Source organism: Filicampus tigris, chromosome 18 (genome assembly GCF_054856515.1).
Source record: "Filicampus tigris isolate MCC_2025a chromosome 18, RoL_Ftig_1.0, whole genome shotgun sequence".
NCBI classification, from domain to species: Eukaryota; Metazoa; Chordata; class Actinopteri; order Syngnathiformes; family Syngnathidae; genus Filicampus; species Filicampus tigris.
In genome coordinates, this window is record NC_141234.1 from 6355370 (window position 1) to 6380715 (window position 25346).

Here is a 25346-nt window from a genome sequence, read left to right on the forward strand (position 1 = left end):
TGTTTGTTCTGCAGCCTGAGAAACCTTCACCTCGCAGGAAGGCGCTGTCACTGTTTATCAAAGTTGCGCGCAGTCAGCCAACATCACTCGTGGAAACACTCCGTTTATTATTAACAGCGAACGTGGCGGGGGTAAAAAAAAAAAAAACACAGGACCAAACAATTCAGAATGTTCTAAGCACAGAAGTACAGGCACAACACGCACTCTTGCAAATTTCAGTGCATCCAGTGATAAATTGTTAAACAACAATTTCCTGCTCAGGAATTCATTCCAAACTTTATTTGTTAATCTTTTTCAAGAGAGGCTCTTTCAAAACCAAAATACATTGCAGGTTGTTTCATTCCGACCATCCATTTTAAAAAGTGTGTTTATATTTTAAAAAAAATAATAATAATTAAATAAATAAATGTGTTTGTGTGCAATTGTTGCATGCGTTGTTCCAGCCTAAACATGCGTGTGTGTGGTATTTTAAAATAGAGCACAGCTTCATTCCATTTACAGTTACACACTGTCGTTTTCTCCTGACAAGGCACTCCAGTCACGCAGTCACAAACCACACTCGTCGTCGATGGTAATCCATTATTTCAACACCTGACTCGGCTGAAAGCGCGTCAGCTGTTTTGTTTCCGCTGCCCGAGGCAGAGCAATGTATCGAAAGGCTTTTGTACTTTGCGATTTGCCCTTTGCACTCCAGCCAAGCTCTAAATATGACTAAAGGGTTGTCAGCGACTGATACGCACGACACTGTTAACTTCGATAAAGGACAGGTCACGTTCCCAAAATACAAAATACAAACTCAGCATTCATTCTTGAATTCCCTGAAATGTTTTGTAACATAGTTTCATCACTTGAATGCTTGTTGTCTCTGTCCATTATTTTTTTATACATACAGTCCTTGACTAAAGGTTAACACGGCCCTAAAATTGCTCCGTGATTTTAAAAAAATATATACATTGCTTCGTGAATGTATTAGAGGGTTCTTGGAGAGCATCCAGCATCAGGAAGTGATTTCATGCAGATTCTTTCCATTTTACCAAGCTCCCGATGTTTTACCATTTGAAACCGGAATGAGGAATTCCACTATATACAACCATATTTAACTGTAACTTAGGCCGTAAAAAAAAAAAAATCAACCATCATGAACTGTTGTTTTGCAGCATTCTCCAATGTTATGTTCAGAACACTCAATCAACATACTGGAAATTATGGCTAGCACATTCTCAACTACAGATTTCAGATGACCTCAAATGTGTAAACTAAAATATGATATTTACTGAAGATAATTGGGAGCAGCTCACACTTTTCTGGACTTTATTAAATCTTGTTTAAAAAACGTGGAGACAAGACTCATGGTTTCTCCTTCATTGTCCGGATGCACTGAACTCATCTTCCCCTCGTGTTTTCCTTCAGTCGATTGGCGTTGATCCTTTGTCGTTTCCTCGTCAATCTAATTTCCCGACTGACTGTTGAGCTTTTTTTTTTTTTGCTGTGTTGTGTCTTATAATTAGCTTGGCACTCATCGTGCATACTGAATGAGGCAGTAAAGGGGAATGAAGCAGCACATCGATAATTCCTACAAACACTACTACTTCAAATTAAAGACGGTGTGAAATATTTAGTAATAGGACGACGGCTCAATAGACGCGTGACTTAAGCCGGTTGCACATTCTGAATTTTTAACGTTCATTTTTTTTTTTTATATATATGAGGCACAACACATGACAAGGAAAATGTCATGGCATGTGTAGTTGCTGCTCTCACAGTCTCACACCACACACAACAAAATCTATTAAATCTATCTCCAAGCTATGCTAACTGTTAGCTTATCTCGGAATTGGCTATCGCTCAGTTTCAGGCGAAAATCACAGAGCCCGTGGCTCGGCCGAACTCTGTTGACCGCACACAAGGATATGTGGTCTTAAATATTGACGTGGTTTAAAACCTTGCCTAAGTCATTTTTAACTTACTGTCACAATCTCGATTTAAAAAAAATTGTGCCAATGTGCTTGCAATTTCTTTCTTTTGGAGGCAACTGGTCCCATTTTTTTTGTGTAGAATTTGTTGTTTTTCAAAAATGACTAAGGCAATTCTGATATTCAGCTAACGTTTTAATGATAACACTTGTCAGCCGGTGGTACTTGGAGAGCAAAATATTTCTAAGTGGTACTTGGTGTAAAAAGTTTGAGAACCACTGTTTTGTTTTGAAGAGGGCCTTTGCTGACCTTCATTCAGTAAAAAAGAAAAAAAAAAATCTCAATTTAGTCCCGATTGTCGCCTGTGTCCCCATCTTGAAAAGTCTTTATGGCAGTTTTTCTTTTTTTGACTTTTGGATGGTTAACTCATTCACTGCCATTTACCAATTGACTTGTCTTTTCACAGTCCTACCATTCAATCCCAGGAACTTAATTGTATTTTTTTTCAAACGTTAGGGCAAAAGAGGGTCAGTCCGGCAGTGAACGAGTTAATTTATCAGCCGTGATTCTAAAGTCCAAAGTTTTACGAGGTCCAAGCAGGAACTCCAACTCAAGTTTCAAGTTCACGAAGACCAGCCGAAGGAGCTGTTAAGTCTGGATCTGCTCTCTGTGCAGAGCCATGGACTTCCTTCTCTGCATGGCCGTGATGGCGGCCTCGGTGGCCCCTTGGTAGCTGTCCGTTTCCTGTGAGTCTTCGCTATTCTGCGACTTGGTGCTGTCCTGCGAGTCCGGCTTCTGCCTCAGCGCTCGATTCTGCTCCTCCTTCAGTTCCACGTAGGACCTGGAGAAGGTGTGAAAGATGGACGTGACGGGGAACGCCATGAGCAGGATGCCGCTCAGGATGCTACTGAGCGCCACCACCTGACCGGGGATGCTCCTGGGCACCATGTCGCCGTATCCCACCGTGGTCATGGAGATGACCGCCCACCAGTAGCTGCCGGGGATGCTGGTGAACTCCTGCTTGGCGCCGAATTCACTCTCGGCAAGGAAGACCAGCGGGGAGAAGAGCGCCATGGCCACGCACAGGAAGAGCAGCAGCAGGCCGAACTCCCGCGTGCACCTCCTCACCGTCAAGCCCAGCGTCTGCAGGCCCAGCGAATGGCGAGCCAGCCTCATGACGTAGAAGATCCGCAGGGCCCGCAGGACGCGCAGGACGAGGCCCACCTTCTCCAGGTAGTTGTTCCCGGAGCCCGCCGGCTTGCCGCCCACCGACAGCGAGTCGACGATGAGGGTGATGTAGTACGGCAGGAGGGCCACCACGTCGATGATGTTGAGCGGCGTGCGCAGGAACATGCACTTGCTCGGGGTCTGGATGAAGCGCAGCACGAACTCCAGGGAGAACCAGGCCACGCACACAGTCTCCAGCACGAAGATGTTGAAGCACCTCTGGGAGCACTCCCCCTGCAGGGCCAACCGACAATGACATGACGGTAAGCGACATTTGCAACAAAGCACAGTTCAGTTGGATTGAACTTTTCAGTACGATGAATCTGCTTTTAGTCTTTAAGAACTGTTTTTTCAGAACTTGTATTTTTTTCCCCCCCCAAAGGTTTTAGCGCAGAGTGAATGTAAAGACTGCGCAATGTGGCTTAAAACATCTCATTTTTGATGATCACTTAACTGTCATCATTGCATCATCTTTCTTCATTGAAATGAATCTTAAGGAAACTTATTGAATCCATTCTCGCTAGCAATTTTGTAGTTTTGTTCTCAATGACCTTCGGTATGTTTTTTGCAGAGGATAAAGAATATATGCCTGTAAGCATCGTTATATTGACTGTCTACATGTCTTGGTGCAGTGTTTGTGTTCAAATTGCTTGAAGCATTAGAAGGCTGCGGCATGGATGCTAATTGTTAGCCCATCTATTGCGTTTTGCATTGTGTGCTTCACATTAAGCTAGCAGACCTTCACCAAGGTAGTGTTTTAAATACACCTGTACTTCTCTTTTCTTTTAGTCCTTTCAAGAATGCGCTCAGTGTCAAAATGAATACGAAAGTGACGTCGCAGCCGAAAAGTCAAAGCGCTTTGGGAGTCTTGCCTTGAGACTTTGTTTCTAATGAACAAACAAAGGCGCTGATCATTCATTAAGTGACAAAACACAACAAAAAGGCACTGACACAACATCAAAGGTGTGCTGAAAAAAAAAAAAAAAAGCGGAACTAATCTCCTTCTGTCATCAGTCGCCAGCGCTCATGAATATTTCAGCGTATAATTACAAGACATTGTTTGCTTATTAAGTCAGTCGGCCCTGAAGCACAGTGCAAATGAGAACTGCTTGCTTTTCATCTTTACACATTTACCTTTAAGTCTTAAACATTCACTTTGTGCTGTGCGATAAATAGGAAGCTGGAGACAGCAGTAGTTTTATCATGATGGTTCGAGACATTAAACTGTGAATGTATAAAGGGACATTTCCTTGCTTTTTATTGACACTCTGGAGGAGTGATTCCTGATGAAAACCTCATTTGTCGATTTTGACCCCCAAGAAACGCAAGCGGGAACAAAGAGAGCACTCACTTCAAAGCCCCCAATTATTCCGATTACTTTTTAATTCCACTCTATTTGCACGAGTGGCCGATGTCCACCGAGAGCGTGAAATAAACAACAATCAGCGTAAGTCCCACAGGCGCTCCGCCGGAGGCTTTGGCTGCAGGCTCTTATATTGAAACGCAAAATCTGGAGGCATTCCATCCATGCGGGGAAACTTGACAAGAATTACAAAGGGAAAAAAAAAAACGTTTGATTCATATTCATTTACCTTAGTGTGCCAAAGCGATTGGCAAAATATAGAGTCAAGTGAATGGTAATGAAATGTTGTCAAACGCATCCCCGCAGCATGCTAATCTTTATGCAAATAGTCACTGAAGGCTTTTTCGTTTATTTTTTTTAATAATCACATCCAAACAACCAAACGTTGACACTGTCAACATGTCACGGCTTGACACCGGCGCTTTCAGCTTCCTGTCAGGGGTCCATCATCACAGCCCAAGACAAACGTGGAAACTGTTCGCTCCTCACCTCCGCTTTCCTATTAATTAATTCCATTTATTTACTGGCCCTGTTTGCTTTGCATCAGCAGGCTCCGCAATGAAATTGTGTGTGTGTGCTTGTGAGTATGTGTGTGTATGTTTAGAAGCTTCAACGCACCTTCCTAACATCCACATGGCATCTTTGAAAACCATGTATTCAAGTTCCATGTAGACTTAATAGCAAGTCACGGTTATTATTCAGTTGATAATAGCATTCAAAATTATGGGGTGCTCTGCATTTTTTTTCCACTTTTATTTCAAGAATTGCTCTTTTTGCTTGGTAATGAAACAAACCAAAAAACAAATACTTTAACCTTGGCGAAGGTTAAAGTAGTTCTTGTAGCAATTGATTGGAGTCCAATGTGTCGCTTTTGCAAGAGACTTAAAATTAAAAGCACATTTTGACTGATTGGAGTGCACCAGAAGAGGCGTTGGGAGGGTGGCTTCTGGGAGACAAAAGGCTCCATATTTGATTAGCTCGTGACACAACTGGACATCCCTGCGAGACTTCCCACTCAATGTCCTTTAGTGCTTCCTTCCTTTGTTTGAAAGGAAACGTTGGACAAGGTTAGTTTTGTTTGCTTCGAATTTAGGGTAATTCTATGGGAAAGCGTTGGGAACATGTGCCTTATCCCTTGGTCGAGGTGTACGGGTTTTAAAAAAAAAAAAAAGGAAAAAAAAGGCAGTGTTCTTGCGTGATGTCACTTATCTTAAATGGAGCCCCAGGTGCTGTTTAGTCCAAATGCGATTAAGATTTGTAGGCATAAGTGGCACTAATGGAATCAAGGCAACACCATCCTCATTTAAACAGGATGTCCTTGAACGCAACACCTCACCCGGCTGGATTGTTGTGCATTATCCTGATGCATTTTCTATGAAAACCTTTATCCCCATATGTTATTATTACATTTAAAAGTAATCGTCATGAACTAACATACTAGTATCTGCGGCATATACATGAATTTTGGCATAAAAATTCATGTTATGAATTTTGGCATAAAAATTCATGTAAAAGTTATTGGGAAATTTAGGAAAATGTCAGTAAAAATGTTATAAAAAAAAAAAAAAAAAGACAAATAATAATGCCCTTCCTGTCATGTAATTTTAACTAGCAAAAAAAAAAAAAGAAAAGAAAAGTGTATGCTGACATTTTAGCCAGAGTATTGCTTCTACATTTGTTTTCCATTTTCAAAAGCTTGTGACATACAGGTGTAAGAAAAAGTATGTGAACTCTTTGGAATTGCCTTTATGTACTGTCGTGTGCGCGTGCGTGTGCCTGTGCGCGTGGCTGCGCGTGCGTGTGCGTGTTTTTATAGGGCAGAGCAGCTTTAACTAACACTCTCCAATCTCTCATATTGATCGGACTCCAGGTTGGCTGACTTCTATGATTAGCTCTTGCAGAAATCATTAGCCTAGTGGTTTACATACTTTTAAAAATGTGCAATTTATGAGAATAAAGTTGTAAAAATACAGGGGGAAAATTGTAAGTTGACAAGACTAATAAAGTTATATTTCAGTGAGAATATGCACATTTTTGTTTCGTCAAAATACAACAAGAATAAAACAGCTCTCATCCCGTCCTTTTTTTTTTTTTTTTTTTTTTTAAACATACACACGGCACTAAGAGACCAAAGCCTTTTTTATGCCAGCTGGCAGTGAGCGAGAGAAGAAGCGCAAATCACATCTGCTCGTGATCGATTTTCTTTTTGATGATGAATGTAACTCTGTCAGCAGAAGTGACGGATTGCGTCGCTTCTTCTGCGTAAATGGCAAAATGCTGACATTTGCCATCCGAATGGCAATTTACATATAAATGTTGGTGGCACTGATGGGTTGAAGATGAACTTTGCACGGGATATTCCGGTAGAATAATTTGTCATGTTCAGTCCCATATTTATCCGCGCACAGTTGAGAGGGAACTATAAAACATGACATGTTGAAAATAAGAGAAGAAAAGGTCTTTGCAAAATGGACTGGCCATTAGAGGAGTCAGACAGGCTAAGTGCTGTGCATCGTCCTTGGCTCCACACTGTGAGCATCAGGTCAGGTCATGTGACCACAGTGCATGAACAAACACCACTTCCTGTGTTGCATTACCAGCCTGGCCACCCGACTGCAACTTCATTCAATGATATGCATATGTAGACAAATGAAAAATAAATAAATGCATAAGATAAATGACCATTTTAGTAAAGCAAAATGAGTCAAGTTGTACTATTGCAGGGGGGTTAGTTGTTGTAATTTGACAAGAATAAAAAGTAGGATTTCATTAGGGGAAAAAAAGTCATAGTATGATTAAAACAAGTTACGGGAAATGTGGTAATCATTATTGTTACTTTATTTAGTAATCATGGCATTCCATTTTTTCTTTTATTAGTTTTTGAAAGAATACGACTATTTTAGCTGATTGCTAACGATTCTTGGATTTATATTAGGGCTTCATGATGTTGTAAAAACATGCGATATGCAATTATGGTTGTTGAATATAGCCATTTTGATATTATTGAGATATTTAACATGTACCTAAATAAATTACATTTTCGTTATCCAATGACATAATTGTTGTTGTTTTTTTCATGCAGCAAAATAAGCAAACTCAATGTATTCTTGGCTAATTAATTGTAATTACTCTCGATAATGTTCAATTAATTGGATGGCGATGCACACTAAATTTGTGTCTGACTGGTCAAATTCAGATAAAAGTATACAATTCCATAAGAAAAGTATGTGCATGTCTTTGCGATATACATATTGCATGGGCCAATATCGATATTTTTTCAATATATTATGCAGCCCTAATTTTTATCCTGAAAGTAAAGAAAAATCTGAAAACAAAAATTGTGATGACAATTTTGGCCCTGCTAGCCCAGTCCCCCGCCAACCCTATTTGTGCGTAACTTGCTACCAAGCAAATAAAGCGAAATTAAACGAGCTGATACGTTTAAGTGAGTCCAATGTAACAGCTTGTTCCATGACATGACTTTCCATTTATTATCATAACTCACGCACACTGGCAGCATCCCCCCACAAACACAAAACAATGTTTTCCATGTGTTGCTTTCATTAGCATGGGGCAGATCAGCGCTAATGTAAAGGCTGCCTATCAAGTCTAATGGATGCTCTGTAATGATGGCGGTGGGGGGGGGGGATCTGTGGGGTGAGAGTACCCGCCTTTCGATGGAAGGAGACGCCGTAATTAGCTCAAGCACTTCACCACGCAGAGTCCTTTTGCATGAAAAGCGCTCGGATGTAAGCACAAGTAACAGTGTGCCATGCGTTTTCACAAGTGTGTGCTAACGAAGTCTGCGCTTGTCTGACACCGCAGACTTACAGTACATTCATTAATGTGCACTAGCTGCTCTGTGACAATTGTAGGAACTGCAATAAACATGCTCTCGATCACTTAAAGGGCCGGTTTACAGTACATGTCGCCTCTTTAACACCTTGTTAGGATTCATGCTAGCACAAATGCCGCACGCTCTCAGTCTGCTTAACTGGAAAACGGCAACAAAACAAAAGCATGCTTGGTATCTATCGAGCTATCGATCAAACATAGCTGTCTATCGAGTTAGCTAGTGTATCTATTAGGGATTTGTGATATTGCGGTATTAAAATTGCCACACCATATCATTGTCGTCATGTCGCAATACGATAATGTCACGGTATGAAACTTGATGATGCGATATTCATCACAATATTGTTGGGAGGTTGGCGATATATAAAAAGCTCACAGGGCAGGGCAGCTCACACTTCCAATGACTTCACGTTGATTTGGATTCGACATTAGCCAACTCCTGACTCTCTTAGCTCTTGGAGAAGCCATTAGCTTACGTTCACATACATTTTCCAAACTGTATTGTATATGTTCACGTTTAGGTCCATGCCACTTTATGTATACTGGAATGTGTTGAGCCACCTTAAACCTTAAACCACCTTTCTTGAACTTTCCCTCTGAGGTGGCGTCTTGTCGTATCAACCACAGACTCCTCAAAACCTCTTAGCGGTTTTAAAGATTAACATGCATGTCAAAAGACACAAGACAGATCAAGAATTTGCTTCATGTTCCTCTTAAGGAGAAAGCCTTCATCCTCCATGTTTGACAGAGAGGTGCGGCGCCTGTGGCCGTTTCTTTAATCACGCTCGGGTTATGCATCATTCACGAGGGGGAATTAGTGAAATGAAGTTGAGTGCCCCGGGTCTTAAAAGGGGAAACATGCGCTTGTTTGGGTCGAAATTACGGTGATGTTAGGGCATCCATTAGCACTTGGGTTGTCCTGTAAAGGTAAAATGCTTGTCTGTGCGCATTTTTGGGTCTAGTTTTACATTAATTTTGATATTGAGTCTGTATTAGACTTGTTTGCTGTACTACAGTAAGTCGGAACACTGTTAACCCTTTCATGCATAGTGGTCACTACAGTGGACAGCTGTTTAAAAGTTGCTTTCGTCTATATTAATTCATCTAAATTTAAAAAAATATTTTTAACCCTTTCATGCATTAATTATGATTTAATGTTATTTAAAATATACATAGATTTTTTAGTTTAATTGATATAGGCGAAAGCAACTTTTAAATAGCTGTCCACTGTAGTGACCACTTTGCATGAAAGGGTTAATGCTGCTACGGTAAAAGGAAATTGGCCACGTTTGAGCAAAAATATGAGGCGTAATTTAGATTGCCACTTTTTGTTGAGTTCATTTTTGTTGCACAATGTACAGCCAAATTGCAGCAAAGCACTACATTCTTCTAAATGAAGCCCCTCAACTCACTTCAATGTAGTTCCTTGGCAGCAAGATGCCAAATGGCATCAGAGCAATTTTAATAGGTGAATTTTTGCAAATTTTGCAAATAGCAGATGATAGGTCCATATACATTTAAAAAATCTGTAAATGAACTCGTGAATCAGAAGTATGTGTGGGAGTGGTATTCTACTTAACATTTTTATCGCATAAAAACAAAAAAATACAACTCTACAGCTTCCACAATTGGTCAGATGAGGTATATACGCTTTATCTGCACGGATTAGGATTTCAGTTACAATTTGCATCAACATCGTGTTATATAACAAATTTAAGAAAATGCTAAAATATTGGAAAGAAAAGGTGAGAAAACCCCCAAATCCATTTCCGCATGGCCTGCGTGGTCGTTAGCCCGTCTATGTGTCGCATTCGCTTCTGTGGAGCGGGGCCTCGACGTGGCGCTGACAGGCGAAGGCAGCCAACACAATAAGGTGACGCTCACAAGGAGCTGCCGTGTGTCCCTGAGCTTGTGTCTCTGTCACGATGATTTACACCGAAGCCCAACGCCGGGTACTCGACGTGGGCCGCTGCATCAACATAATCTCAATTGTACTGGAGCAGCATGCATCCCTAAGGCTGTCCTGATGTGAAACGGCTCTATAATCTCACTTGTTCCTCTCATGGTGAAATAACGGAATAACATGCAGAAAGACTCCGTTCATTTAATCTCTTGGTTTCTCATCCCCAAACTAAAGAGTCAAGTATGTGGCTAGTTTCTTCATTGAAACTTCCTTAAATGTCACATTTTCATTTGTTGACGTGCTTAAAAAGTAGGGATGGGCGAGTACCGATGCCAGGTATCGGGTAATCGTGGATTATGCCGATACCAGCCAGAGATAGTTAAGGCATAAAAAAAAATTTAAAAAAATGCGTCATTGAGTAGTTCCTCCTTGACAGTAGTTGCCGCTATACTGCGGCGGTTTGACACATCGGCCAATCATCGTCTGTGTCAGTGTTAAATAGAATTTTAGATATCAAACGTACTAGTATGAAGTATCAATACTCTGTATTGGTGAGTCCTCAGAGTAAGTACTCAAACTGGAACTGTATCTATCTGAAAGAAACACACATCCCAAAGTTATCAGTGAGAATAGACAACCTTTCTATTTGTGATTTATTTATTTGAAAGTGAGGCTTAGCTTATAGCCTCTCCATTGTCTGTTTTTACCCAATTTTGACATTTTGTTGTAGAACGCACGCTTTCTTTATTTCAGTTATTTCTTATCTGAAACTCATGAAAGTGATAAAGATTGACAGTTGATGTCGATTGAATGTTTATCCCTCAGACATTTCTTAAGGCTTCGAGCGAGAGTTAGTGTTTCGAGTTACGTTGCGGCTTTTTTCGTAGCATGTTTAATGTTTGAAAGTGGAGGTTCAAGACAGGTTGGGGGTTCCTGGTTTGAGTTAGCATTTCAAGCTGGGTCAGAGTTTCAAGGTGGAAATCCCCTTCCCCGGCGAAGCAGGTGAACTCACCCTCTCCTCCTCCTCCCTGAGGTCCGGCATGGTGCTGACGCAGAGCGTCACGGCGGTGATGGCGACAAACAAGACGGACAGGCAGGCGAAGATCTTGCCAGGGATTCCGGAGTGCGGGTTCTCCACCATGTCCCTCAGCCTGCGCATGCAGCCCCCCTCCTGGGCGTCATCCGGGCCGGCGGCCGGCTGCCCCCGGCTCTCCTCGCGGGACGGCGGCGTGGGCGGCTCGGCCTCCTCTTCCTCCAGCCTCCGCATCTCCTTGTACTCCTCCTGGCGGAGGCGCAGCTTCCTCAGGCAGCACCAGTCCAGCTTGTTCTCCTCCACGCCCCAGTAGAGCAGCTCCTCCTGGAAGGACAGGGCGCACATCTCCCTGAGGAGCCGCAGCTTGCCCGCCGCCAGGAAGGTGACGATGGTGCGGAAGGCCGACGGGCTGCGGTCGAAGAAGAACTCGTTGCGGCTGCCGTCGTAGTCGTCGCACACGTCCATGATCTCGGCCTCGTTGCTGCAGCCGCGCAGTTTCCCCAGCCTGGTCATGGGGAACTCGTCCAGGGTGGACCAGGGGATGCGGTACTTGATGCCGCCCACGTTGATGATGGCCGCCCCGTCGTCGGCGTCCGTCTGACGGGCCTGGGGCTTGACGAGGCGCTGGGCCCGCTTATAGAAGACGCCCTTCTTGGCAGAGACCTCCTGCGGGTTCTCCACCCGCTTGAAGTGGAAAGTGGTGAACTGGCGCTCGGTGCTGCCGGCCAGGAAAGCCACCTCCTGGTACATGGCGACCGCGTTGCTTCACGGAGAAGGGCGGGAAGGTCGCGGATCGTCAGCCATTCAGCAACACTCCGCCGCTCTGTCGCAGAAACAATGGCGGTTGCGTCTAAAGTCAAGAAACTGGAATTCTGGGGTGAGTATAACGACAAGAGAATCCCACAACTGGTCTTATGTTGTCGTGGCACCAGGCATGCCAAGTACCAAAGTACTTCCAGTACTTATGTCTATTTTTCAGGTATCTGCATTTCCGTTTTACCTTACTCCATACATTCGAAAACAGATAGTGACAGGTCACTAATCGTGTCGTGGTACATTTGCTTGACTGCAGCGTGGGTTCAGTATTTTATATATGTGTGCCCTGCAACCAAAAGTCTTTTCGGTAATAAAATAAAAACGAGAGTGTTTCGACAAAAAACGATAACGACCTCAATTATATTTTATGTTTATAAAACTAACTAAAATGTCCCTTGTTTTTATCTTTTCTCTTTGACCCTCAGGGTTTATTTTAAATGTTTTTATTTCGGTACTAATGTGTGGATGCACAGAAAAATGGCGATTGAACAGTCGTTTGGGAATTTTAGTTTGCTTTACTTAATTCCATACACTTTAAAAAAAATTGATCTTGCACTAGACAAATACCATAAAACTTAGTGAAGCATTTTCGAAAAACTTACAAACCCGCTCTAAAATATAATTAAAACGAACTGAATTTCAAAAACAGAAGTAAAAAAAAAACCTAAATATTAAGAAAAATCCAAAACTATTATAACCCCAACCGCCCGCGGCTGACTGGCATCCAATTCAGATTGTACTTTGCCTGGAATGGGCCCCGGCACCCTGCGATCCTTGAACAGGATAAGCTTTATTGAAAATGAATGGCTGACTAGTTTTCACAGAAGTGAACATCAATAACAGGTACTCCAAGTGGCAAATCATGAGTAGCAACTAATTCCAGAATTTGTGGCGACCCCTGAGGGGAAAAGCCGAAAGGATAACAACAACATATAAGTAGTTGCCAGTGTGCCCTCCTGTGGACAAAATTCGCAACAACAACACATGGACCGGATTCGACTCACCACCATCAGGCTGCTTCTGTACATTTGGCATTACTGTTTCCAAAGAACGAAAACCTAACCAAGTATGTTTTCTTGTAACCGAATCAATAGGCTGAGAAACAACATAAAAAACATCCAAGAAAGAAACACACTTTACACTCAGCAAAAAATAAGAAAGTACAATGACAGCGTCAAGGAAACACGCATTTGCCATATTACGCTGCTCTCAAGCGCAGCCGTGCTCTAATACACTACATGGCAAGACCTACAGAGAGCTTGCATTATGCTCTATTAGTGTACTGTTGTGTGGCAGCGGTGCGCACGTCTCCCAACCACACACCAGTCTCCACACGAAAGCGCTAATGGCTTGAAATGAAGGTAAAAGAGAGGAAGAAGAGAAAATAAGGATGCTTTCCACTTGAATGCTCTTCTTCGGATGCAATTGAGGCATAAGGAAGAACGGCAGATCACAGTTAAACAGTCATGTTCCTTTTATCATGTTGAAAGTTCTTGCACCCCACCCCCCCCCCCCCCCCCCCCAACTTATCTCCAGCTCCACAAGGATGGCGCACGCACAACTGCGAGTTCACGTTAACAAGCCGAGACACGTCGTCTTTTATTTAAGGCGGGCATCTGCTGGAGCTGACATCAAATGGTTAACAAGCTCCTAGCTTACATTGTTTATAGCAGGTTTTGCTTAGTAAGGATAGGGAAGCTAGTAAACAAGCCCAGCATGCTTTGTCAAAGCTTATATAATAGACACAAAAAGCACATATTAATTATTAATGCTGTTATTTATTATGTAATGGGTTCGAATAGCTCATAATGACGTATTTGTAGCGCGAAACATTAGCGCACTCATTTGGTACAACGGCAGTCTAATTCAAATGGGTTTTGTTTACTCTCCATCCATTCATTTTCCAGAGCGCTTGTCCTCATTGCCAGCCAATCGCAGGGCTCATATACCCAACACCCATTGACACTTGTAATATTTAGTCTTCAGTGAAAAAGTCATTCCAACCCCAAACCTCGGAACTGCGCGACAGACGTGCCACTAAAAATAGTTGGGTTAAAAATAACACAATTTTGGGTCAAAAATGGACAGATACACTATTTGGGTCTATTTGACCCACTTTCTTACCTTGTTTTGTACAAAACCGTCCAATATTTTGGATGGTTTTGTACAAAATTACCCATTCTATGGGTTGTTTTCTGCATAAACAACCCAGAAAGTTGGGTTAAATTGACCCAAGTAGTGGATTGGTCCATTTTTGACCCAAAATTGTGTTATTTTTAACTCAACTGTTTTTAGAGTGCAGTGTTTACCACAATAACCCGATTGTTCAGGAAACTGAGCGGTGTCATCTAGCTACACTCTAAAAACAGTTGGGTTTAAAATAACACAATTTTGGGCCAAAGTGGACGGATCCACTACTTGGGTCAATTTGACCCAACTTTCTGGGTTGTTTTTGCAGAAAACAACCCCCCAAAATTGGTAGTTTGGTACAAAACAGCCCCAAAAATTGTGCTGCTTTGTACAAAACAACACAAGAACGTGGGTCAAATTGACCCAATTAGTGGATCGGTAAATCTTTTACCCAAATGTGTGTTATTTTTAACCCAACTGTTTTTTGTATCTAATGTTGTGGCGGGCGAGTCTGCATTTCAAAATCTGGAGTCACTGCATTCATATTTTACCGCATACATATTTTAAACTTAACTCCTTCCCAGGTGGACTTGCATAAATCATCATATGTAAGTCACCTTCCTCCACTTCTCGTCCTCAAAGGAAACTTTTCGAACGAGACAAAACCCAGTTATGCATGCAAATGGGACTCGCTAGACTGCACGAACATACAGTACATCACCAAAGTGACGTTTTTGTAAAAAGAAATGAAGAAATGACACTTTGTGACAAAGTGAAGTAGTGTACACCTTGTATAACAATAGTGAACCAGTTTGAGAGTGAGCGAATGAACACCAAATTTAACCCACCTGCTCCCCATTCATACTTTGTAACCGGACATTAATTTGGAAAAATGAATACGTGGGCCTTATTTGGACAGTCTCACCTAGGGGTTGACTCGCTTTAGCTATTAATAGCTGGGTGTTGAGTTCTTTTGAGGGAACTGTACATTTACACTGTTAAAAAAGCTGTACACTTTCTCAAGATATAATAAATATATTTAGAAAAATGTGAGGGTTGTACTGAGAGAGATATCGTGCAGAGATCTTGACCCAAGGCTCCCTCCCTTGACAGGCTTCAAAGCAGCCCGATTGGCCTCCATCACTCAGGGTCCCCACTGCTCACAGCGCCAGACAAACGGCGGCAGGCAAATGAGCCCGAGAGCAAAAGTGATTGATGCAAAATGGCCGTCAAGTGCTGCAACAATCAGCAGAGAGAGGACTTGTTATATTGGAGGGCTTTTGACCATTTGGACGCTCGTTCGCTTCAAAACACGTCCGCCATGTTACCAGCGGTAGCTGAACGATTTTGCTTCTGTTTATGATTGCACTTGTAGTGCGATCATCAACTTCATTCCTAATATTTTGGCTACAATTAGAATGGCGCTATGGCACTCCCACAACCCAAGTAAGAAACATATTGTTGTATTAAAACTATAAAATCATTCTGTGTAGTTCAAATCTTGATGTGAAGAGGCACATGGGATTTTAAAAGGGAACCTTATAAGGGCAATAATAGTGGTTGCAATTATCTTTATAATTTATAATCATTTAAGACAAGTTATACAATCTTGCAAAAGTAATTTAATAATAAAATCATCACCATCATCATCATCATACTTTTATTTTTGATTTTTTTTTGGATATATTAATTGCATTAGGTAGTAACTTGTACTAACATTTTATGGGTCAGATGATTGGAAAGAATGATAATTCAGTATTTAAAATTGTAACTCTAATAAGGATGACAAATGTAATTAGCATTTAATAATGGACAACATAATACTTTAAGCCAGAAGTAACATTTGTCCATTTTTATTATTTGATTTTATAACAGATGGATTCAGCGACATGGATGACTCAATAGGACTCTAACACTTATTTTCAAGTTACTAAAGACAGCTTGTGATTTCACGACGTTTTTTTTTTTTTTTTTACCACCTTTAGAACTCTTGCCGTCACCCGCTCACACGTTCTCACACAATGTCGTCATGTCTGTCCTCCTTAAAAGTGCGCATTCGTCTTCATGCAAGTTATCGGTGGAGTGATGATGTCATCAAGAAAAGTATAACGACGAAGCCTCACAGGACTCATCAATTGAGCGCAACCAAGTCTCCCCTGAAGAGCAGAGCATAAAGTCGCACTATTAACCCTTGCCTGCATGTATGACACGTCCACGCTCAAGCTCGCAATTGACACATCATACTTGTAAAAGCGCCGATTCGCGCGTGAAACAACAGTCAACGCATGGAGACGGAACAAGACTTACCCAGCTGTCCGAGCTCGCGTCCATCTGCTTCAACGTGTTCCGCGCGTCCGCGCAGCCGTCAACGCGCTGCATGCCGCCAAGTTTCCCACGCACACGCCGCGGGATGAAGCGCGGGGGGAGGAAAGGCAAAGCAAGGCGAGCGCCGGCGAGTCCACCCAGATGCGCATTTTACGCGCACGAAGCACACGAGGAAAAATCAGAAGGGAAAGATCTGCGCACACACAAAAAAAGAGTTCCGGTTTTTTTTTTCCCGTCACGCTCCTTCACAATGCTGCTCTCAGCGTGGACTAAAAGAAAAAGCAGTTTCCAGTGGTGATGCTCCTTTCTCCCTGCGCTGCCCAAACTGTGCGCGCGCGCGCGTGTGTGTGTGTGACAGCGTCATGGGGGTTGTCTGTCATTCACTTCCTTCCTCTTCACTTAAGTGGCAAACTGTCATTTAAAAGAGCTTCATTGTACATGTGGGGTTCACTGGCCTCCTCAGTGTCCGAGACATAACAGCTCGCACCCTGAGGGACTTATGGACTGCCATACTGACCCCATTTTTTGCAGTTGTACAATCAATACCTTTGAAATGTGGTAATCAGGCGGTGTTCCTCATGGAAGCCTATTAAGTACCCTTTGCCTTGTGTTTATGACTGGAGGTTTTTTTTTTTTTAGATATCAACATGAAGACCCATGCGTTTAGTGAAATAATACTAATACCAATCTGCACTATAGAGTGACAACCGCCAACAAGGATAACATTTGTGTAATACGTCTAATTTTACAGAATTTAAATGGAAGTCTCACACTAACCCGGTTACTTATACAGCATACAGTCAGTATACTTGAAATGTGGCAATCAGGCGGTGTTCCACATGGAAGGCAAGTTGGTACCCTTTGCTTTGTGTTTATGACTGGATTTTTTTTTTTTTTAAATAACATCAAGACATCTACATTTAGTGGTATATTAATGCTAGCTGTCAGTAGAGTGACAAGCATCAACGATAACATTTTTAGTGTAAAAATATATACAATATATTTAAATTGACTCCCTCACAAACCCATTTCCTCAGCAACGTAAAGTTAATATTTTTTGAAAGGCGGTAATTAGATGGTCTTCCTCGTGTTTATTCTTGTCAACATTAATATATAAAAATATGAGGAATCTTTTGTTCAACTATAGAAGTGTACTAAAATCATTTAAATGATTATTCACAACTAAAACATTTTTTAAAAGTGTTATGAAAAATGTTCATAAATCTCATCGTAAAGCACTACAAAGTTCCCCACCTAAATCTCTGTAAAGTTTTCAGAGAACCGTGTATATTTCTGAACCTTTGTCACCTGACAGCAAGTATGACGTGACTGCAGCTTTATAAAAAATGTTCCCGTTGATGACAACAACAACGTCACCATCCCCGTTGCTGAAGGAGCGTGGCGGTCTTACGTATTCATCTCAAGGTTACTTTATTAGACAGGCTTCATAAACAGCAACTACACTGAGATCCAGTGCAAACATCGAGCCGCTGGCTGCGCATTTTAAGTGACTTCTCTTGTTTTTTTGTTGTTGTTGTTGCAGTATTCATCAGTGGGAGGCAAAGCGGTGTCATGATCCAAGCTGCTAGAGGGAAAAATGGACTTTTGGGAGTAAAGGACTGTACCGATATCCTTAAATGTAGCAAAGTGTAATTGGATTTTTTTTTTTCACATGTCCCCCTGTGGAACGATAAAGTCACACAGAAGCTCCCATACACTTGGATTGTTTGGACTGACCATGCAGCAGCTCCCTGTCCAACTACCAATTCAAGGTGTTCTCAAGGCAGCCTGTGAAATCATGTTTAATCCCGCCACATTGGGATATTTGGAGGATTTTCAGGCATTGCAAATAACCAATGATCTGAAACGATCATAATAAGCACCTCCCCCAAAGCTGAATGTGTGTGACTTTTGGATTATTCTATTATATATTGTAAGGTTGGAGAATTTCGATGGAAATCGGATTGAACAATTAATTGCATTCAAATCGACATTGCAGTGTAGTAAAATCCAATTTTCAAATTGCAAAGGGAAAAAAATACTTCATTTGGATTGGTCAGTTGGCTTTATTTTGACAATGATTAGTTTTAATTAATGAATTTCAGCACCAAACATTTGTGCGCCATTCCAAGAATTATCTTGACGATGCTCACATTCCAACATTCCAATTCCGATGTCTGGGATGCACAGCATCCAGTTCTTGTGGGAATGATTAAACATTCTCACGCACAGATACAGCTTGTTTCTCAAGGGTACTGCACTTAGGCCTTACAATTATGAGCCACCGACATTAATGAGATGCTCACCACAGGGCTGGATTTCGCCTTAAGCCCGAGGTCGACCAGGAGTGCTTTGACATGAAATGCTGACATGGATCCAAACAAAACACACACAAAAAAAAGACACAAAAAAGGTGTTAGCTCCACCTCAAAGACGCCAAAAAGCACATTTAAAGTACTGGGAAGGACACAAGCGCTTTGAATCGGCTGCACAATTTTAACTTTGCATCTTGCTGCTTCATTGAAAAGCCAATTACGTAATAACACTGGCATGAAGGCTGTCTCAAAAGCAAGAATCCGTCAAAAGAAGACATCATTTTCACATCTTTTTTGAAGGTTAAACCACTTACCGTATATTTATTATGGCATTCCATAATAAAAAAAAGATTCTTAAACATTAATTCTGCGGGAGCGTAGCTTTTACCGTATTTTGTTACTTGAGTGGGCCCAGTATGCCTCACAGTGAGGCAGTCGAGCCATCGCCTAATACAATGATTGAATAAAATAAAATACAATCAAATCACAAACTGCCACTATAATGCAGTGCATATTAACTCCATTCCAAGACAATTATTCAAAAACAGTAATCATATAGAATTGTATTCAATCATAGAAAAAGTCACAAGCTACATTACCTTCGTAATCAGCTAAAAGCAAAAATTTAATCAAAACTCAAATGTCGCATACATTACTATATTTATATTCCTAGCCAATCATCTAAATGGAATAATTAAATAAAACAAAGTACATATTGTAAATGTTAAGTTACATTTTTCTCCTCACATAAGCTATAATTAAATTGTGTTCAGTTAAAGGCACATTGGTCTCATCATCTTTCTGGGTGTGATTTTCACCTCACAGAATATTTGTTTTAGGACTATGTAATCACTACCAAATGAAAGATTAGACACATTTTCTACCTTATTCCATTTTTTAGTAATCAGCGGAAGAATATGGGTTGGTTTCACCCAAATCACCTATTTTGGACCAACCCACCCCTACAGAAAACAAGCTTTTTGTGAAAATAAATGTTATGTATATCAGTGACCTTTATGCTAATAATTTTTGCTTTTGTGATGCCTCAAATATCTGAAGTCGTTTTCTTGTATAAAATACCCAAAATAACAATGAAAATGTGCTTTTGATGGCACCGTATTTACAAATATCATGACTGTAGCAATTTTATATTTCTCAATCTTTACAAGCTGTTTAGTAGTAGTAGTAGTATTTAGTAGTGTGTGTGCATCGTGCCGCTCGTGTATTTACATTACGTCATCACTTCTACTTGTAAATTTATGTAATCTCCATCATCTTGTCTCTCATGTATGCCACTCTTTGTAGTTGATTTAACGTAACACGTTGCTCAACCACAAGCTCCTCGTAACTGTCGACTTTCCCGAGATCCGTCACGTTCACACGTATCCACATTGCTTTGATACATGGTGTTCTCATCCAAAACAACCCAATGCTACCATCTGCTGGCCATATATATATATATATTTTTTCAACTCTTCCACCTTAATGATCAAACTAGAATTGGCCAAGACTTTTATCCGCCTATTCCCATTAAGAAAAAAAACATAACATAATTGACGGCAATTGCAAGAGTTAACCCATTAAGGCCTAAAGCGCCTGGCTCAACAGCTCCCCAAAACCTAAGGTCGCCTTTGGAATTACCCTTGAAAACCTGAAGTTTTCCCCGAAATTCAACACTTACCAAATAATTAATATCTCAGCCCCTGTAGCAGACAGGTATAGTAAATAATATAATAATATTATAATATAATTGAAAGAAAATGTTTCAATCGAAGATATAAAAATAATGTGTCAGTGCAAGAGAAGCACTATTTTAATTTTTAAAAATCGAGTGGTAACTACCATTCTCTATTTTGTTACAAAGACGTCAATATCGTCATTGTCTACAAACTATATCATATCACGTTCGACTGGTTCCACTGGTTCAAAGTCCACAAGCGCGTCATCTATTTATCGCTGCCGTTACTTATTTCAGAGCTCCTGCCGATCAACGGCGTCCGCCATTAGCCTACGGCTCGAAAAAAATCTGCGACATCCTCCGCGGATCTCGCGACACCGTCACGTGTATATTCTGATGCATTAAATTGGCTAAGAGATGGAGAATTGGATTAAAAAAAGACACAGACGTGTCCGCTCTCCCAGCTTTAAAGGTAGAAAGACGCAAAAGCGCTCCCGGCTCTATTGGTAGAAACGCGGTTATGCGCTCCCGTCCTTAATGGGTTAAAGCAAGTTTGACCTATTGGGGTGCACAAAACTGCGTTCCTTGTTGGATTTTTCGGATAGCGACAGCAAGACACAGCAACACAAATGGACAGGCACATCAAGCGTAATAGGACCCGGCTTCCTCACTCCAAAGTTGTCGTTTTCAGAGATAACGACTCATAATGGCCAAATCACTTTGGAAAGAAAGCACTTGAATAAATGACATCCATTGTGCGCTCATTTTTCTGTCTTTCCTCAAATGTCAGCAGGCGGCTCGTAGCAGGAAGTGGGCGCGGGAAGACGTGGAGGTGTCGCCTGGGCCGTGATTGACACGCTCTCCCGTGTGCGTCCTTACAGTACGCGCCTTTATTCCGGCGGCGCCTACTTGAATTAGAAAGTCTAATGAGCCAGAAGGAATGGAGAAAAGGTACACCGCAATCGTCTCAATGCTGGACCTTTCATGTGCGCGCTTGCATGAGTAATGTGGAATGCATAATGTTAGGGGGCTCAGTATGTCGTCAGTGTCTCCCCGATCTATCAGTACGCAACGTAATTGGACCCGTATCATGAGGCTACAATCCGCCGCGCTCCTGTCACCAGCTTGGACGTGGACCACCTCACTGGAGTGCCTTCAACATGGAACCCGCCCCGTAAAAGACGATCGATAGGCTGTTGAAAGGTGCAGTCGCCGCTTAATTCCCATTAGGGGCAAGCGGGAATCTCTAAGGCGATCAGCACCGAGCGCTGGTCCACTTCCTACTTGCGTCCTGAAGCCACTTCCTGATTGATTCAACTCTTTTTCAAAGAGACGAGAGCACGCAAAGGGGCTTATACTTGCCCACGGCCTTGGCCCTTTATGAGGACAGTAAATCAACACGGATGTGTAATTTTTACAACGTTTAAAACAGAGATAGCCCGATATCCTTTTTTCAGGGCCGATAACGATTATTGGTAGTCAAGCAGGCCGATAACCGATATTTGGAGCCGATATTCATTTTCAGTAAAAAGGACAATATTGGCATCAAAATCTAAAGAAAAATGTACTCTTAACTTTGTTGCAACGTCTTTAAGCATGTTTATTGAACAATGTTTCAGGTTTGCATAATGTTGATTTTTTTTTTTTTCCTTTTTTTTTTTTATTATTACTTCAATACATTTTTGAGAACATACATCTCTGTTATAAAATTCGAACAAAAAGTTCAGGGAGCACCCGGGATTGCCAGCATGTCTTAAAAAGGATAAAAAACTGAAAACTTAAACAATAGCTCCATGTAGCTTTCTACAGTAAATGAAAATTTCAAAATGACAGAAATGTTAAACCGTCACATATCTTTGTTTTGATTTCCACAGTTTCAAATTGATTTATTATCGGCCAGCAGAGTTTTAAAAAAGGCCGATGCCGATATTCGTCAAAAAGCCAAATATCGGTGCCCGGGGGGGGTTGTTTGTGTGTTTTTAAAATATTTTTATTATTGACGATGAAGGATGAACGGGGCCAGTCGGTGCACTTGCAGCTCAGCTAAATGAAAACACTCGTCTTGGTCCAGCTGTGGAGGGAGACAATTTCCTTTATGCTAATCTGTTAAACATCAGTCTGCTTATCGAGTCGGCTCTCGCATCACCGGAGAGATGCGGGAAGCTCAACAAAACGAGCGCCTGCATGTGCGCAATGAATAATGCCATGCGTCCTACTCATTTTCTGGAAATTTGATGCAAATATGATGCAACATCAAGGCAAAAAGACCGACTGGATTTCCTCCTCAACTGGAGCTGTGTTTATTTACTCAAACGCACAGTGCAGTCAATACTAGGCATGGGCCCATTACCCGTTTGATGGTTTACTGCGGTTTTCAAAAGTTGAGGTTTCAATTATCGCTAATCCTCTGACAGTGACCTGCACGCCCCGTCCTTTCATCATCAACAATTGAACGTTTTGAGCTACGGGTGCTACGGTCGCTTCGCAAAGACAAAAGTGCGCATGGCCATCTAGTGGCTAATTATGCAGAGCGGTATATCCTGGGACACGGGTTCAACTCCTTCTGTTAAGTGCTGTACAAAAAGGCTTTTATGGCAAATATATCGACCACTGGCTTTAGTTTTTTTTAATGTAATTATTAGCTGCCATTATTATATTTGAGGGTTTGTGGAATTTTCTCTTTTTTTTTTTTTTAACACATGTACTTATGACCCTTTTCTGGTTCTCTGAGGTGCCTCCTATCCCCCTGCAAATTGCCGTGTGTTTTGTTACCTCTGCCTAGCGGCCTTTCCCTTCACCAGGCTTCTCTTCCACCCTACAAAACACAAACAACACACTGCTTTTTGTGCATTTCTGCTCTTTACACTGCTCCGGTTCTCTTTGGTGTATGCAAGCAGCTTCTTCAAACTGTAATAAAATAAATAAATAATGGGATTCTGCATTTCTCAATTATTTCAGTGTCTGTTGGTTTTCTTACCTTCTTACTCGGACAAGACGCTCTTTATTACTTTTTTGTTCAATGGCCATGTGTTTTGTGAGAGATTGAGGGATTGATCCCCTCCCAGGATGACCAGGCTGCAACGCTTGTTGGATATTCTGTTTGGAAGCAGATATTAAAAATGGAAAAATGACAGGTTGTTTGATTTTCATTTTAGAATAGAAACACCAAAATTGGAGACAGGTGTGCAAGAAGGGATTCGTCGACTGCAGTCTGCAGGTGCGGCAAGATGGCGACTAACCGCGGGACTTTTTCCTCAGCTAAGTGAACGCACGAGCAAATGTCTGTCGCCGTTTCTCACGATGACATTTTTGCTTTTTGCAGGATTCGCACACTTGGGGGACGCAGCAGCGTTTGAGGATTGTGCACAGCACGCTACAATCCACTTTTCTTTGCGTGATTTAGCACATTGTGGCCTTTAGTGAAGGCACTAACAAATGTTTGTCGTTTCTTTTCCCGCCGTTTCGCACAATGACATTTTGCATGTTGCAGGATTTGCACACTTGAGGGACGCAGCAGCGTTTGAGGTTTGTGCAGAGCGCGCTACAGTCCACTTTCCTTTGCGTGATTTAGCACATTGTGGTCTTTAGTGAACACACGAGCAAATGTTTGTCGTTTCGTTTGTTGCCATTTCTCACAATGCCATTTTGATTGTTGCACACTTGAGGGACGCAAAAGCGTTTGAGCACAGCAAGTTGCATTATATGCCCTTTGCTTCTTTTGCCTTGATTTAAAATGATTTTGGTTTGTTTGATTTTAATGCTGGCCAGCTTTTTTTTTTTTTTTTTTTTTGGTACTTGAATTGAACTGCAAGATGGTTTTGTTTGACTAATTGTTGGTGTTCATGGAATATGCTGTTTTATTTCAGGTGGTATGCAACTTTATTTTGTTTCTGAATTATTCCAATTTCCTTGTCTGGTCTTAAGAAGTTTACTGTCAGGGTCAAAAATGTCACTGAAGTGCATTCAATTCGATTTGCAGATACCTGCGGAAATGCTGAAATAATATTTTGTCAAGAAAATCCGTTATTCCTCATTACATTGCGCACACTTGTGTGCAGTGTAAAGTGCAATACACACCGGAAGGTTTCTTTTTTCTGATAATTGTTTTCCCAGAGAAGGGTCAAGATGGCAAAAAAGAAATGTACACATCCTGCACAGGCCATGACCAATTATTGCACTGTCAAAAGATGCTTTATACATACACACGTTGGAGAGAGATACAAGGTTAGGGTCGGTTCCACGCAACGCATAGACACGTGACACGTTACGGCGGGGCTCGAACCGTTCACCTCACGTGAACAAATCCCGCCTGACTCTTCTCGGCCAAGACCAGCGGAGAGCTGATGAGTTTGCCGCCTCCCGTCCATTCATCTTCGACAGGCGAACGTCTCGAGCCGCGGGCGCTACATTCGGCTCGTCAAGTCAAAAGTGTGACGTGGGTCACGTTGTCCCATGTCCGCCGTGGTCGGGTGGTTAGTGACACCGATTGCAATCATGTTGGATGAGGGATCAAGTCCGCATACCTGCTGCGCAAAGAAAGCAAACCTTTATAGCAATTTTAAATGTAGTTATTCATTATCGTTTGTTCCTGGCATTATTTGTTTTTGAGCTACAAAAATAAAAAATACGTACATGTGTACATGCAAAAAACACTGTTAAAGAAGAGAAAGTTAGTTTTAATCCGTTAATTGCATTGGAAGACGTTTCAGCGTTAGGATTAGGATTAGTAGCATACATTAGACAGTTCATTGGTTAGGGTTAGGGTTAGTGTTAGTGCACATATCGCAC

General features: G+C 41.6%; 1 protein-coding gene across 2 annotated transcripts; it reads right to left on the reverse strand.

Annotated features, from left to right (window-relative positions):
- Positions 1-87: 87 nt before the first annotated feature.
- On the reverse strand, positions 88-18925 carry kcng2 (potassium voltage-gated channel, subfamily G, member 2). Of its 2 annotated transcripts, XM_086014767.1 has the most exons (4): positions 18872-18925; positions 16548-16758; positions 11274-12117; positions 88-3374 (listed from the first exon to the last, which is right to left on the reverse strand). In XM_086014767.1, the coding sequence occupies exons 3-4, from the start codon at positions 12042-12044 to the stop codon at positions 2562-2564; spliced, it is 1584 nt and encodes a 527-aa protein (XP_085870893.1). In that variant the 5' UTR covers positions 12045-12117; positions 16548-16758; positions 18872-18925; the 3' UTR covers positions 88-2561. The 2 variants fall into 2 exon arrangements, with proteins under 2 accessions (XP_085870893.1, XP_085870892.1); XM_086014766.1 differs by lacking the exon at positions 18872-18925 and having other exon boundaries at positions 16548-16874.
- Positions 18926-25346: the final 6421 nt, after the last annotated feature.

Coding starts and splice junctions, on each gene's coding strand:
- kcng2 (XM_086014767.1), bottom strand. CDS start 12,044: ATGTACCAGGAGGTGGCTTTCCTGGCCGGCAGCACCGAGCGCCAGTTC. Junction 3,375..11,273: donor TCAGGGAGGAGGAGGAGAGG/GTGAGTTCACCT, acceptor TTGGCCCTGCAG/GGGGAGTGCTCCCAGAGGTG.